The following is a 14,178-nucleotide window of genomic DNA, read 5'->3' as shown; positions in this document are numbered from 1 at the left end:
TCAGTGATAGTCAATACCATTAGTAAAAATAAAAAAAAATTTAAAAATATATCATAAAAAAAATTTGTTAGGAAATTTTCTTTTTTAATTTGCTGTTGACTACATATATATATATATATATATATATATATATATATATATATATATATATATATATATATATATATATATATATATATATATATATATATATATATATATATATATATATATATATATATATATTATCATAAATCATAAATTCGAGTTGCCTTATGCGTTATAAAATTACTTATTTATTTGTATTTAAGTTATGGACAATATGCCGAAGAAAAAGTTGATTGAAAAATGCGGATAAAGATGCGAGAGTGATTTTAACATACTCCTCTTGATCGTTGTAAAGAAAACAAAAGTATTTCTAAGTAAACTTCAGTAAAATTTTTCTCTTTATGTGAGTCTTTGTGAGTTTAATTAAAATATTTATTAATTTTAAAATTTTTTTAGCATAAATACATAATTATAAAACTCAGATCCTATTGCTTATCGGTACAAGTCAATTGAAAAACATGAATGAATATATTTTTCGCTTTGTCAGCAAAAAAGTTATACAAAATTAATCACATAACAAAACTAATCATTCAATATTTTTTCTTATAGTTATTCAATAACATTTTATTAATGTAACTGTGACAATTAACTAAAACAAATTTTAAAATAGTATACTGGTAGCTTACATGATGTAAATCACGAATCCGATCCCAAACGTATGATTTTTTTTAAAACTCAACGAATAAACTACATCGTTCTCTCATTAAGAAAAACTATTGGTGAACTGCTAGTTATAACTGAAAGCGTTTAAAAATATCCAATAATATTTCGGTTCTATCTTTTCAACTGCATTCGCAATCGAAACACAATCGTACGCCCTCTAGCGGGGAGTGTGGCATGGTAATGTTCTTTCGTTATAGTAACTTATTAAACTTATTTTTTTTTTTTAAATATTCTTTAGTATGCCCATCACAACAAAATAAAATTTCTTTTTTTTTTTTTTGAAAAAATAAGCAACATTGGGAAGTAAATAAATTATATAAATTATAAAGAATATTATATAAATAAAAATTGGAAAAATATTTGTTCATAAACTGAAAAATGATATGTATCTTTATTAGAGAGAAATTTTAATCCTTGAGAAATTGCTCTACTAAATTTAATGATCTAATATGAAGAATCTATTTTAACTTCAGGTCCCATTATTTTCTGAATCAAACTATTTCAAACATTAAAGTATGAAAAGTATACTGAAACATATAATGTTATATCATTTAATTTTGCAGACAAGTTATTATTTCTAATTTTGGCAACGATTTTTATCGAAGAGTTTACATTTTCAATAGAAAATTCTTATTTATAAAATAAAAACGAAAAATAAAGAATGCTTATGATGAAAAAAAAATTACACTACAAATTTCTCTCATTGAAAGGAAAATTTTTTATATTGATTTGATTTTTAAAGTTCTTAAAGTTCTTAATCAGATGTAGAAAGTTCTTAATCAGATGTAGAAAATCATTATGAACAGAACTATCATCAAATACGAAAAAATATATTTACAAGTAAATTCTTCATTATAAAATCATAACACTTACTAGCTTCATAAATCCGGAGAATCTCAAAATAAAATGTTCTTCGTTTTAAGGAATTTATTCTCAAATAATCTATACATAGATTATCACTTCATAAATTTAAGATGACATACCACACTATAAAATTTTATAATTGTAGAGTTTCGATATGAATTACAATATGTAACAGAATAGCTGAATTCTAGTTGAAATTAATCATTAAAAATAAAAAATACTTACCAATAAAACATTTAGAACGTATTAATATTCAACATAAATGACACTTTATTAATATTCAACATACCAATATTCAGAAAACAACAATAAAGGATCATCAGATTTCAAATATATCTGATGATCATTTATTGTTGTTTTCCGAATTATATATATTCAGAAGTACATACTATTCTATAAGGAAGAGGAATATTCTAGAACTGTTATCGTTCTGCACGTTCTGAAAACACATTTATTCATTGGCATGAAGTAGGCAATGGACTTAAATATCTTCATTTTAATTTAAAATGAATTGAACATAAAAAAAAAAATATTTTACCATGATGATGATTATACGAAGGAAAGCATTAATGCAACATTGTTCCTGAAATGTTAGACGCGTACTGTTTCAAAAAGATTTAGCGATGCTCTGCCTTTTTCTAAGGGAAATTTTGCTTTCTATTTGCTGCTTCAAAAACATGTCCTATCTAAACAATCATTCTGGTGAAACTAAATGAAAACTTACCCTGAAACTGTCTACTTTATTAGAGGGTGTATTCAAGCGCTGCGATCGCGAAAAAATGGTGAATATGCACAGATAGCTAAGTAGGTATTTTATTTACGTTGAACTAGAGCTGCACAATGAGCAATTGACAACGGTCTGGGGAAAATCCCTGAGGGTGATCCGAAGACATGGCAATACAATTTGTTAAGCCACTACCTCAATCCAGACTGAATTTATATCTGAAGGGGATGGGAATTTTGTCCAGATCCCTCAACCCATGGATTTCTCAACAACCTACCACAGATTTTATGAGCTTGTATATCGCATGTACTTGGTTGATCTTACCGAAGTCGAGGATCGATTTTCGGTGCTTCTGAACTATCACGGAGAGTTCATTACTCTAATATTTTGAGGTTGTAAAAAACCGTAAAAAAGGCAGGTGAAAAATTAATCGTGGGTAATTCGCGATCGCAACGCTCGAGTACGCCGTCTAGCAGGAGCCTGTAAATACCAGACATTAATTTATCACGTTTTCATTTAGTTCCATCAAAGTCATTGACCGAATCAGACGCCATTTTTTAGCAGCGAATAAGAAACAAAATTTCCCTTAGGAAAAGGCCGAAGAACTTGAAAAAAATCTCCAGAATATTAGTAAATCTTTCAGGAGCAGAACACGCCAAACATTTGAAGAAAAATTCCTCAATAATTTTTAATTTCTATTATCAACAAACTTGCAACTGATGACTTCCGATTTCGGATACTGTTACAGATGTGTGTATTAAGGTAAAATGAATTTCTTCTGTCTTCAATTCATTACGAATTAAAGTGAAGTCAACATTGCTTTCGTCATTCCAGTGAATAAATATGAATTCAGAACATACAGAATTGTAATAGTTATAGCATATTCTTCTTCGTTATAGAATAGTATATATTTCTGTATCCATATAATTCGGAAAACAACAATAAAAAATTATCCAAATTATTTGAAATAGTGCCATTTGTGCTGATTCTTAATTAATTGTAATCGTTTTCTTGGTAAGTTTTTTTTAGTTTTGAAAGAATAAGTTCAACTAGAATTTAGCTATTCTGTTTTTAGCTACATATTCAAATTCATATCAATTATAAAATTTTGCTGTGTAGTATGTTATCTAAAAGTAATGAAGGGATAAACTATGTATCTATTATTTGAGAATAAAGTTTTCAAACAAGGAACTTATCATTTTGGAATTCTCCGGGAATTATAAATCAGGTAAGTGCAATGATTTTTACAATAAAAAATTTGCTTGTAAATATATTTTTTCATTTGATGATGGTTCTCTGCAGAATGGTTTTTTACGTCTGATTAAGAACTATAAGAATAATAAAAAAGAAACAATATGAAAGTTTTTATTTCTATGTAAAGAATTCTTAAAATCGTTTTTTTATCCTAAGAATTCTTTATTTTCCGTTTTTTAGTTTATAATTTTTTGATAAAAATTGTTCTCAAAATACTTTTTTTGAAAAATTAAATGGTATAACATTATGTGTTTATGTATACTTCTTGTATATTCCAATGTTTGAAGTAATATGATTCAGAAAAGTATGGAATAAAACGTATTAACGCCACCGCCGCTACAGATTTGGCGGTTTTTAAGTGCCGCCAATCTACACTTAAAATTTTTGGAACAATTCATAAAATAAAACACTTTATTTAAAATCAAAATAGTCAATCGGATTTCGGTGGAAAATGAGCCGACATAGAGTTTAGCATAGACTCAAAACAATCATATCGCCATATGAACTCTGATAAATAAGATTCCAAATGAAATAACATTTCCAAAACGTACGTTTACCAAGATAAAGTTTCATGTTGTGGGAATTGGTACATTTTCGTTTTTTCGGTAAAATATTTCCCTCCTGAAAAAATAAAATTGCATCTTGTTTTGTTTTTGGCAAATCCCAAAGACGAATTTTCGTAGCACTTAAAATGGCGACAAAAAAGAATTGTTTTTTTGTTTTTGTTTCGTGAGCATTCTTTATTTTACGTTTCTTAGTTTCTAAATAATGATTTTTATTGAAACTTGAAATTTTTAGATAAAAATTATTGTCGAAAAACTTTGTTAGCAAAATTAAATTTCATAAAATTATGAGGCTTATGTATACTTTTTGTTCATTTTAATTTTTGAACTAATATGATTCTTGAAACTATAGAATGTAAAGTTTAAATGGGCCTTTCATGTTATATCGTTAAATTTAATAATACTATTTCTCGGGCATTAGGTTTTAACTCTTATAAGAATATACATATTTTTTTCTGTTAATGTACAAATATTTTTCCGATGTGTTTTGGATATTCCTTCTCTAATGAAAAGAGATACCATTTTATTTTCGGTTGTACAAGAAAGAATATCAAGCATTTTTCTTTTTTAAATTTAATAAGCCACATTAAAGAAGGAACGTTGCAATGCTACACGCTACATTAACGACGTCTCCAGAGTAACTGAATGACGGTTCATATAGAAATCGCAGGTATGCGTCTCATACAACAACGCCCCCTATAGTTCGCTGCGATCGCGAATAAAGTTTCCGAAATTTTTTATTAAAAGTATTCACACTGTATGCAAAAATATCGCATATGCATATTCGGAGATACGAGCAAGAACCTAATTGGCGAATTTTTCACGAGTAAAAGTTTTTCACCATTCAGGAGCACCGTTCGCATTTTCAAACTCGCATGCGTGATTTTTTTCCCATGAAGACTACTTTGATATGTGCGCCTCTTTCCACTGCATTGATTTCGTTCCGGACTGAATGTTCAGTTAAAGGGTGCCAGGATATTCAAAGCGGATGCAAGGAGAATGGCACTTAAAAAGAAATTACAATTCATCAAGCAAGCTACAAACATAATTCACATTTATTATCTAACAATTGATTTTTTTCATTTTGGCAACATATATTCTACTTACTGGCATCAATCTATCAATTTATTGTTATGTTTAGCTAAGTTTGTTTCGTTACGCTTTAAACAGTTTTAACCTGTAAAATGGAGAGTAAAAAATCATTTGGACTTGTTATTCCGAAAAAAGCTCAAACTCTTCGCCCCAAAAGTGGAGGAATCTTCGGCTCTGATAGTGATGATGACGTTACAACTTCAAAGAAAAAGTCTTCAAAGATACCACAATCGAAACCTATTTCATCCAAAAAAATTATTTCAAAGGAAGCAATAGATCCGAGCATCTATGAATACGATAGTATTTACGATGATATGAAAGCTGAAAAAGCAGCCGAAGTTGCACCTAAGGTACAAAAGTCCTCCCGCTATATTGATCATTTGTTAAAAGCAGCAGATAAAAGAAAGAAAGAATACGAACGACGTGTCGAGAAGAAGGTACAAGTAGAAAGAGAAAAAGAAGGCGATCAATTTAAAGATAAAGAAATGTTTGTTACGGCAGCTTACAAAAAGAAAGTTCAGGAAAGAGAAGAAGAAGAAGAAAGAGAACGTCGTGAAAATATGTTGAATGACATGATGGACGTGACCAAACAGAAAGATCTGAGTGGATTTTATCGGCATTTTCTGAAACAAACCGTAGGAGAAGAAAAAATACCTGTTTTTGGTGAACGGACTGCTATTAAAGAAGAGCCTATAAGTGATTCTGAAAGGGAACTGGTATGTATCTTACCTATTTACTTAAAAAAAATAATGAACTAGTCAAAAGAATTTAAATAATGGTAAATATTTACTGTGTCAGTCCATTAAATTATTTAAAAATACCTCGTGATTTATTATCGATACAAATCTTGTTCTAGTTAAAACTAATAGTAATATGTAGCAGGATAATATTATGCATGACTGCATGCAATGTTCTACTTTGCTCAGAGGGGGGATTTCTGTATCATGATCTGTAGAAGAGTAATCGCCAAATCTTGGAAACTTCCGGCAGTGGCCCGCGAGAAACTTAAAAAAAATAATAAATCACAGAAGGGGACCAACTCGAAAGGTATAGCTCATAGCCACCCCCGGGCAAACATCTACAGTTTTTTTTTTTAAAAAAAATTAGCATGCATGTTTAAAATCTATTTGGCACCTTGGCGATTGTAGCTGGGCGACAGATCACGATACGGAACTATCCCCTGCTCAGATATTGTGATAGTTGTGTTATGGGGTCTGTCTAGGTTTTTCTGAGAGGTACCTATTTTGTGAAAATTTAGACATAATTTGTGAAAAATTAAAAATTATATTAAAAAATCAACATAAGAATATGGATTTATCGTTTCTTACGGGATACAAAAATACAATTTTAAGAAAAAGTATTTTGTGAAATTTTCCTAAAGTTGATTTTGTGAAGGTACTGCCAAATGGTAGTAAATTTGGCCTGAACAGATCCCTGGTGTTATTTGTAATAGGGAAGAATCAGTCTCTGATAAAAACCTTAAATTTTTAAGTGATAAGTAGTTGCTAGTTTATTATTTCATTTTTTAAAAAAATAAAATTATCAATAAGATATAGGGAAAAAAGAGCCTTTAGGCTTCAAAAAGAAGTAATTGCTTATTTTATTGAAAGTATGGCAATGTGAAAAAGTTTGATTAAGATTTTTAGCGTTGAACGTTTACAAATTAAGAACAATTTTTGTTTTGATTTCTATCTAGCCTTTTTTTTTTCAAAACTTATTTTCATAGACGCTCTTATTATGACATGACCCTTTAGACTGTATTAAAGTCTAATAGAGACCCTCTAAAGTTTAGAGGGTCTCTATTAGACTTTAATCTTCACTTTTTTTCTTGAAAATACCGTAATTGGAAAAAATTAATGTTTAGCTTTAAATTTTCTTTTAAAAGTTAAGATTGATTATTATATTTTCTGTTTAGCTTTTCTTTAAATTCTTTGTTTTTTTTATTGACATTTTTATGACAGCGCTGCATTTTTAAAAGTGTTTCTGATGGACATTATCCCGGTTAATGTTTTATAGATAATTTTTTCAGGAAAATATTATTTTTAACATTAGTTTTGTTTTAAGAATTAAGAGATTTTTTTTTTTGATTTTTTTTTTCTAACATTTTAGCTTGATTTTTTTTTTTTAAATAGGTATTTTAGTTTTTAACCCATCATCCCTTACCAACAATACGAGCTAAGTGTTGATTATATTTCTATAATGATTAAACTTATATCTATATAAAAAATAATATTGATTAATGATTTTTTTATTTTAAAAAATGTTGCTATTCAGCTGTTGAATATTTGGTATTTAGCCGGTTTTATTGGCCGAATAAAGAATATTCGACCAACTCACCAATGGTTACATCCCTATTAATTATATCAGTACCTACCTAAAGGTTTTGATTGGAATAAATAACTGAGTCATCTGACGGAATATTCACTTGCATAAAATTTGAGATACTGCTCATTTTTACTATTTCGCATGATATTTAGAGTGTAAATAAACAGTAACATTTATTACTGAAAATTTTCGTAAATTTATGAAGTTTAATTTTTAAAAGACACTTTTAATTGAAAAAAATTATTTAAACTTAGGACAGTATAACTTCATTTACTAATCAGTGATCACAACACTTCTCACTTATCGGCAAAGTTAGATAATATAGACACAGATACGCCATACGCAGACACATTTATGGAGATACTTAAATTTTATGAATACTTTTTAAATCTATTTATTTTCGTAAAAAACACATGTGTATATATAGACAATGCTTTTGTTCAAGAAAATATTTTTTGAGGAGTTCTAAGAAAAATAATTGTTTTCATGCTCAGATGATTAAACAAATATTGTAAACATTGTTGATGTTTATCTATCTAATATACATCTGTATTGTTTTTCAGGCATGTTAGAAATAATTAAAAATGCTTAATGTTTTGGATTTAAAAAAAATATTTTTTTTTTAAAACAAAATTAAAGTCTTTTTAGTGATGATTTTATGTTAATGCTAGTAAAAAGAGAAAAAAAAGCATCTAAACTAAGCATCAAATAATAGTATTTAAGAAGTTTAGACATAGGGACAAAGTAAACTAGTAATTATTAATTTTGTTGTAAGGTTACAACCCAAATCCATCCCCTAGTTGGCAGAAACAACCAGGCTCTTTATTTATTTATCATTCAATGCATTGAATGATATTTTTTGTTCAATGGAATTCTTTTAAAAAATTTTCTTTCAAATAATAGTTATTTTATCTTAGTTCATCCAAGTCCAAATTTTGCTACCATAAGTTACTATAGGCTTGATAACTTTAGTTGTAATTAGTCATTCTGACTTAAAAGCGGAGATTACAACATTTACAATTTATCTATAATTACTACAATTTTGTCATCAAGATTGTGGTATTACAGTTATGTTATAAAAATTACAAGTTATTTTATTAAATTTTCAAAATAATCTTTTTAAAATAAGATTTTGTTTTCTTAACTACAGAGAGTTAAGAATTTGTTTTTGTTTAGTGTTCTACTTTTAACGATTTTAAAAGCAATAACTGAAAATATGTTTTAATAGTAAAAAATTCAAAGAGATAAAAAAAAATAAAAGCACGTAGGACTAGTTTAAATTTAACCAAAAAGTACAAGGTTGATTCTAAATAATCAATTTAATTCTATAATGAAGTATAAAATTTCAGAAATTTTTAATTTCTTATGTTTGTGTAAGTGATATTTTTTCAATTTAATAGTTAATTTCATGCATAATTTTAGTAATATTATATACCAATGGCGAATTAAGTTGCATATTTAATTTAAAACTTAAAATTTTGCTAATTTGAAAAGCATAAACCTTAACTGGATATTTCTGTGTTGTTGCTATCTAATTATTGATGGCTTTTTTTTTTGTAAAATTGGCACCTGTGAAAAAGTTATAGTTAAAAGAATTGTCTTTTGTTTATTCAAATTACATTTTTGTATATATGATTATAAATATTTATCTAAGTGATCAAAGATCAAAACCTTTTTTTTTGTTTTTTTACACATAAGACTTTTCAACCACCTAGAATCAACCAAAATTTTCTATAAAAACTTAAGATTCCATGGCTTTGATTATGCCAGACATGAGACTAAACAATTTCCTTGAAAACCAATGAAAAGTTTTGGCATAGAGAATTTGTCATCGTGACTCAAAAAGTTCAATTTTAGTTCTTTTGATTCAAATATCCGATGGTTGTAAATCTGATAACTAAAGAAATTTTAATGTTTAATCTCTAAATGATTTCTCTCACGGAAGTTTAATAACAATAAGCAACTGATTCTGTGAGTTTACAGATTTGCAAACACTGTTATCATAAGTACTTGCTTCCCAAAATGAATTTTATAATCAATACCTGAAATCTATATATTAATTTTTAAAAAATATGATTTTATCTAAAAGAAATAATTTTTTATTTACACTCTGCTTATAATTAACACGAATGAGATAAAGTAACTTAATTTCTTACTTTATGATCCCAAATTAAATAATCGCAATAGAAGCAATTTTAGCCTCATAACTTTATCTTACAATATACTAAACATTTTTGAAACATTGGCTCTTTCGGCTGTGCAAGGTGGTTAAAAATATTCCTGAGAAAATTAAATAATTAAAAGGATAAATTAGTTATAAAATCTTTAAAAAAGTTTACGATAAAAATTTAATAAAATTCCTTTTATGACAATTTTAGGCAGGTTCATCTTCTAAAGATAATGTGGCAATGAAATCAGAAGAGAATTATGATGATAAAGACTTGACTGATGATGATTCCTCTTCAAGTGAGAATTCTGACCAGAAAGGTGGCAACAGTTATGAAAAGTCAATGCGGGAATATCGAAAGAAGCCCACTAAATCCCAGTTTGTAAAAGATAAAAAGTCTTCTCATGTTGAAAACTCTAAAGATTTATCTAGCAGTAAGTCAGAACAGGAACATAATGATATATCTAAGACAAGTGTAAATGATAAACGGAAGCGTAGAAGTTTGTCCAGATCTGAGGATGATGTATCAAATGATTCATCAAAAGAATCTAAAATACAGAAAAAATCTGTTAGTGTGAACTCTAAGAGAAAAGCAACAGAAGACCAAGAAACTGGCAACAAACAAAAACGAGTTAGGTTAGATTCAGATTCATCTGAGGTGTCTGAATCTTTGGACTCTGAGCTAATCAGTGATAAACACATAACTTTATCCGTATCAACAAATGGATTGGAAAAAGATCATGATGATAAAGAGACTGGTGTATGTAAAAAATCAAGAAACATATTTGAAAAGCGAACAGTTGGTGATGTATTTGCAGCTGCACAAGTCAGATACTTTCAGAGGCTTGCAGCTCGTTCTGGGTGATTCATATAAATGTTATTTCATGAAAAGTGATCAAGGACAGAAAATTTGGTTATCAAAACAAAATAAATATTGTAATATTGTTCATGTATTTTAGAAAAGCATCTAAAAAATAATAAATTTCTTTATATCCATGGATTGTGGTTTAGCAGTTACATTTTTAATTTTAATTTTTGAAAAAAACAAAGAATGAAATGCTTCACAATGTGTTGTAAGTGGGATTGGCATCATTTGGTCTTGAAGAAAACTATTTTTTTCCAGAACACAGGGAAAATTTGGACAGAATGGAAGAAACTAAAAATTACCAATACAATTGTTTTACAATAAGTATTAAGAATAGTTTAAATTTAATATTTTACCAGAATGTTGAAAGCTTTTTACATCCACTTTTCTGAAGAAAAAAAAGTAGTTTTCCATTACTTATTTTAACTTTATCCACAGTTTTAAAAATTATGTATCATATTAATTAAGAGTTGGTTTGAGTATCCATGTTAAACAGCATTTGATTCTAAAAATTAGTGTCCTGTATGCCAGTGTTTCCCAAACTTATGAACTTTGTGTACCCTTTCTAAATTTTTCGTAACGCTGAGTACCCCTAATAAAAAAATGAATGAATTTTTTATTATGAAAAATCGCACAAAAAGTAAAAATCACAACTGGCTGTTGACACCACTAATTATTAACTGTTAACTCTGCAAAAAATATCCAATAGAAAAATACGTAATCGTAAATTTTCATGGCTAGCTTTGTTTTTAACTAAAATTTTTTTTAATTTTCGTTTGTTGCAAGATATTTCGCATAAGAACGCGTACCCCTGCTAAACTGTTCCCGTACCCCTGGGGGTACGCGTACCACACTTTGGGAAACACTGCTGTATGCAATTGAGAATTCAATAAGTGATTTGCAATACATAGTATATATGTAATTTATTAATTTGATGATATCATTAAATCTATTAAATTAAGTAGAATGAGATGGGCCGGGCATGTAGTGAGAATGAGCCCAGAACGAACAGCATTGAGAGTCTCTAATGCAACCCCCTCCAATAAAAGGCCAAGAGGAAGGCCCAAAAAGAGATGGAAGGACTGTGTAGATGAGGATTTTGCCATCCTAAAAGTAAAGAACTGGAAAACAATTGCTGGGAGAAGGACAGAATGGGAAAAGCTTCTGAGGAAGGCCCAGGCTCACGAAGGGCTGTCGTGCCAATGCTGATGATGAATTTATTAATTCAGTAGTATAAAATTTGTGATATTTTTATAATTATAAAATTAGGTTTTATTACACTCATGTATATAAAATTTTAAAGGATTACAGATATATCAACTAATAATTCATTAAACTATTTATTCTTCTTTTCAATTGATGCTTCTTTGTTTTCACTTATTTAAAAATGATACATTAAATAGCTAGAAATAAATATTATTATTTGAGCTGAATTGCAATCATAAACTCTTTAAATATGAATGGAAACTCTTTTCGAGAAAGAGTTTCCATTTGGTTATTTTTTTTCACTTGGTTTCGAAGAAATCTATTTCTAATGCTCCCTATTTCCCCTGAAATAGGTTTATTCCAATCCAAGTAAGTTACTGGCTGTAGTTCTTATTGGCTATGTGATTGTTGTGCTGAGAGTGTAAAAAGTTTAGCTCGTTACTGCTAATGTTTTTTTTTTTTTAATTATTATTATTAGAGAAATATTTAGCTGTAAGTTTACTGATGAGTATAATATATTTAACAATTACAACGTCTTAATATTATTTATAAATAGTATTTTTATTAATCAACCTTCAATTTAACAAATAATAATAAATTAAGCGATGTTGTTCTAGATAATTATGATGCGATATTCCTAATATATTTTTACTTGCACATTCTTATCATGGTTTATTTCTACTACTCTTCAACTCGTTTTGCATCTTTTTGTGAAAGTATAAGAACATGTACATCAAAAGTAATTTTTTTTTTTGGGGGGGGGGGACAATGTTAAAATAAATGTTATGATAATGATAAATAATAGGATGAATTTAACAACAATCAAATAAAATTTTCTTTATTTGTCATTGTATTATAGATGTATATAAATTTTGCTTGGTTCATTTTTAAAAATTTTAACTATCAAAGATATTCTCTCTCCTCAGCTATTCATTAAACAGAAATTTTATATCTGGTATTTTCAAAATTAAAATGTTATACAATCTTAAAAAAATTTGCTTTTGTTTTTACTTACAGCATTACATCCTGTAATGCTGTAAAAATATTGAGGAAAAAAAACAAGTGTCCTTAATTATTGAAAATTTCAAGAAATGCCCTGAAATTTTTGTATTTTCCAACTTAAAAAAGAATTGAAGAAATTTCAAATTCAGAAATTTTGTTTTATGCTTTGAAACAAAGTATATAACAAAATGAACACTCAAGTCTTCATAGCATGTCAAGTATGATATTAGTTTATTTCCTTTGTTTGAGACTTGATAGTATGGAACATTCCATGTGAGAGAAACACATAAAAAGCTCCCTTTTTCTCTCTACATCATACTATACTTATTTTCACGAGAAAATCCTCATATTTTGCTACTACTTAATAATTTTCCATATTTATACTATTTACTCCCTCTTTATATAAAGATATTTTTGCATAACTTTTATTCTAAGAAAAAATATCTGAGTTTTTTTAAAAACATTTTTTTTTTTTTTTTGCTCAAGTGCAGGAACTACTGAAACTACTACCAATTGTATATCTGCGAATCCATGTTGGTATCGTAGAAATTGCTCCCATTAGAGAATCAGCATCCACATCCTTAAATTTGGAGGAAATTTAGTCCTTAATTTTATATTCTTGACTTTTAGACCTGGTTTAGTGATTAAATGTTTTGTGATTGACTGTCACACTATTAACTATGATAGGCTAATCAAAAAATGAAATAGAAGGTTTTTAGGTCAAGCAATAAATTTATAATTCGAACATTATGGTTTTATGCATATTTTTATAAATTTTTTGGCTTTCCTGCAAGATCTTCTATATGAATATGTTGTCCCAAAGATATAGTTGGAATTTTTTTTCCTTGAAGCAAAAATACTGATGTATTTTGATTCATTTTTAACTCCTTAATATCTGTTTTTTAGCCATAAAATCTTTTTTTTTTTTTTTGGCAAATCTAGTCAAAGACATGTTTATAAGTGTATGCAGGGCCGGATTAACCTATAGGCACGTGCCTAGGGCCTACGAAAAACTTGGGAGAAAATTTTTTTTTGACAAAAATAAAACATGACTAACATTTTATTAAAATAGTATTAAATATTTTTTTTTCTATTAGTAAACATTTAACCTACCTTGTAAATTTATTTATAAATAATTTCAAAAGATTTACTTTTGACCAGGGCTAAAGAGAATACAAGGGCTAGTTCACTCCGCTCTTAGAGCTGAAGCTACGATTTCCCTCCTCATGACGTCACTGTGTCCACAGATCTCGGAGATCCCAAGCAAAGATATGATAACTTTGCATCTTTCTCTTTGTAAAAATAAGTTAGACTTTTTCTGGTTATTAGCCTTCAAACTTTACGTAATTAACACATTATTTCCGTT

At 28.0% G+C, this 14,178-nt stretch overlaps 1 protein-coding gene across 2 annotated transcripts; it reads left to right on the top strand.

Annotated features, from left to right (window-relative positions):
- The first annotated feature begins 5,254 nt into the window (after nt 1-5,254).
- Nucleotides 5,255-10,737, top strand: LOC107442578 (uncharacterized). Of its 2 annotated transcripts, none has more exons than XM_016056177.4 (2): nt 5,255-5,963; nt 9,951-10,737. In XM_016056177.4, the coding sequence occupies exons 1-2, from the start codon at nt 5,340-5,342 to the stop codon at nt 10,602-10,604; spliced, it is 1,278 nt and encodes a 425-aa protein (XP_015911663.3). In that variant the 5' UTR covers nt 5,255-5,339; the 3' UTR covers nt 10,605-10,737. The 2 variants fall into 2 exon arrangements, with proteins under 2 accessions (XP_015911663.3, XP_087015145.1); XM_087159019.1 differs by having other exon boundaries at nt 5,258-5,967; nt 9,955-10,737.
- The last annotated feature ends 3,441 nt before the right edge of the window (nt 10,738-14,178 follow it).

The sequence above is a fragment of the Parasteatoda tepidariorum genome, chromosome 3, assembly GCF_982258835.1.
Source record: "Parasteatoda tepidariorum strain Cologne lab strain chromosome 3, Ptep-v5.0, whole genome shotgun sequence".
In the NCBI taxonomy this organism is placed as follows: domain Eukaryota; kingdom Metazoa; phylum Arthropoda; class Arachnida; order Araneae; family Theridiidae; genus Parasteatoda; species Parasteatoda tepidariorum.
This window is presented reverse-complemented; position numbering and strand designations above follow the sequence as displayed.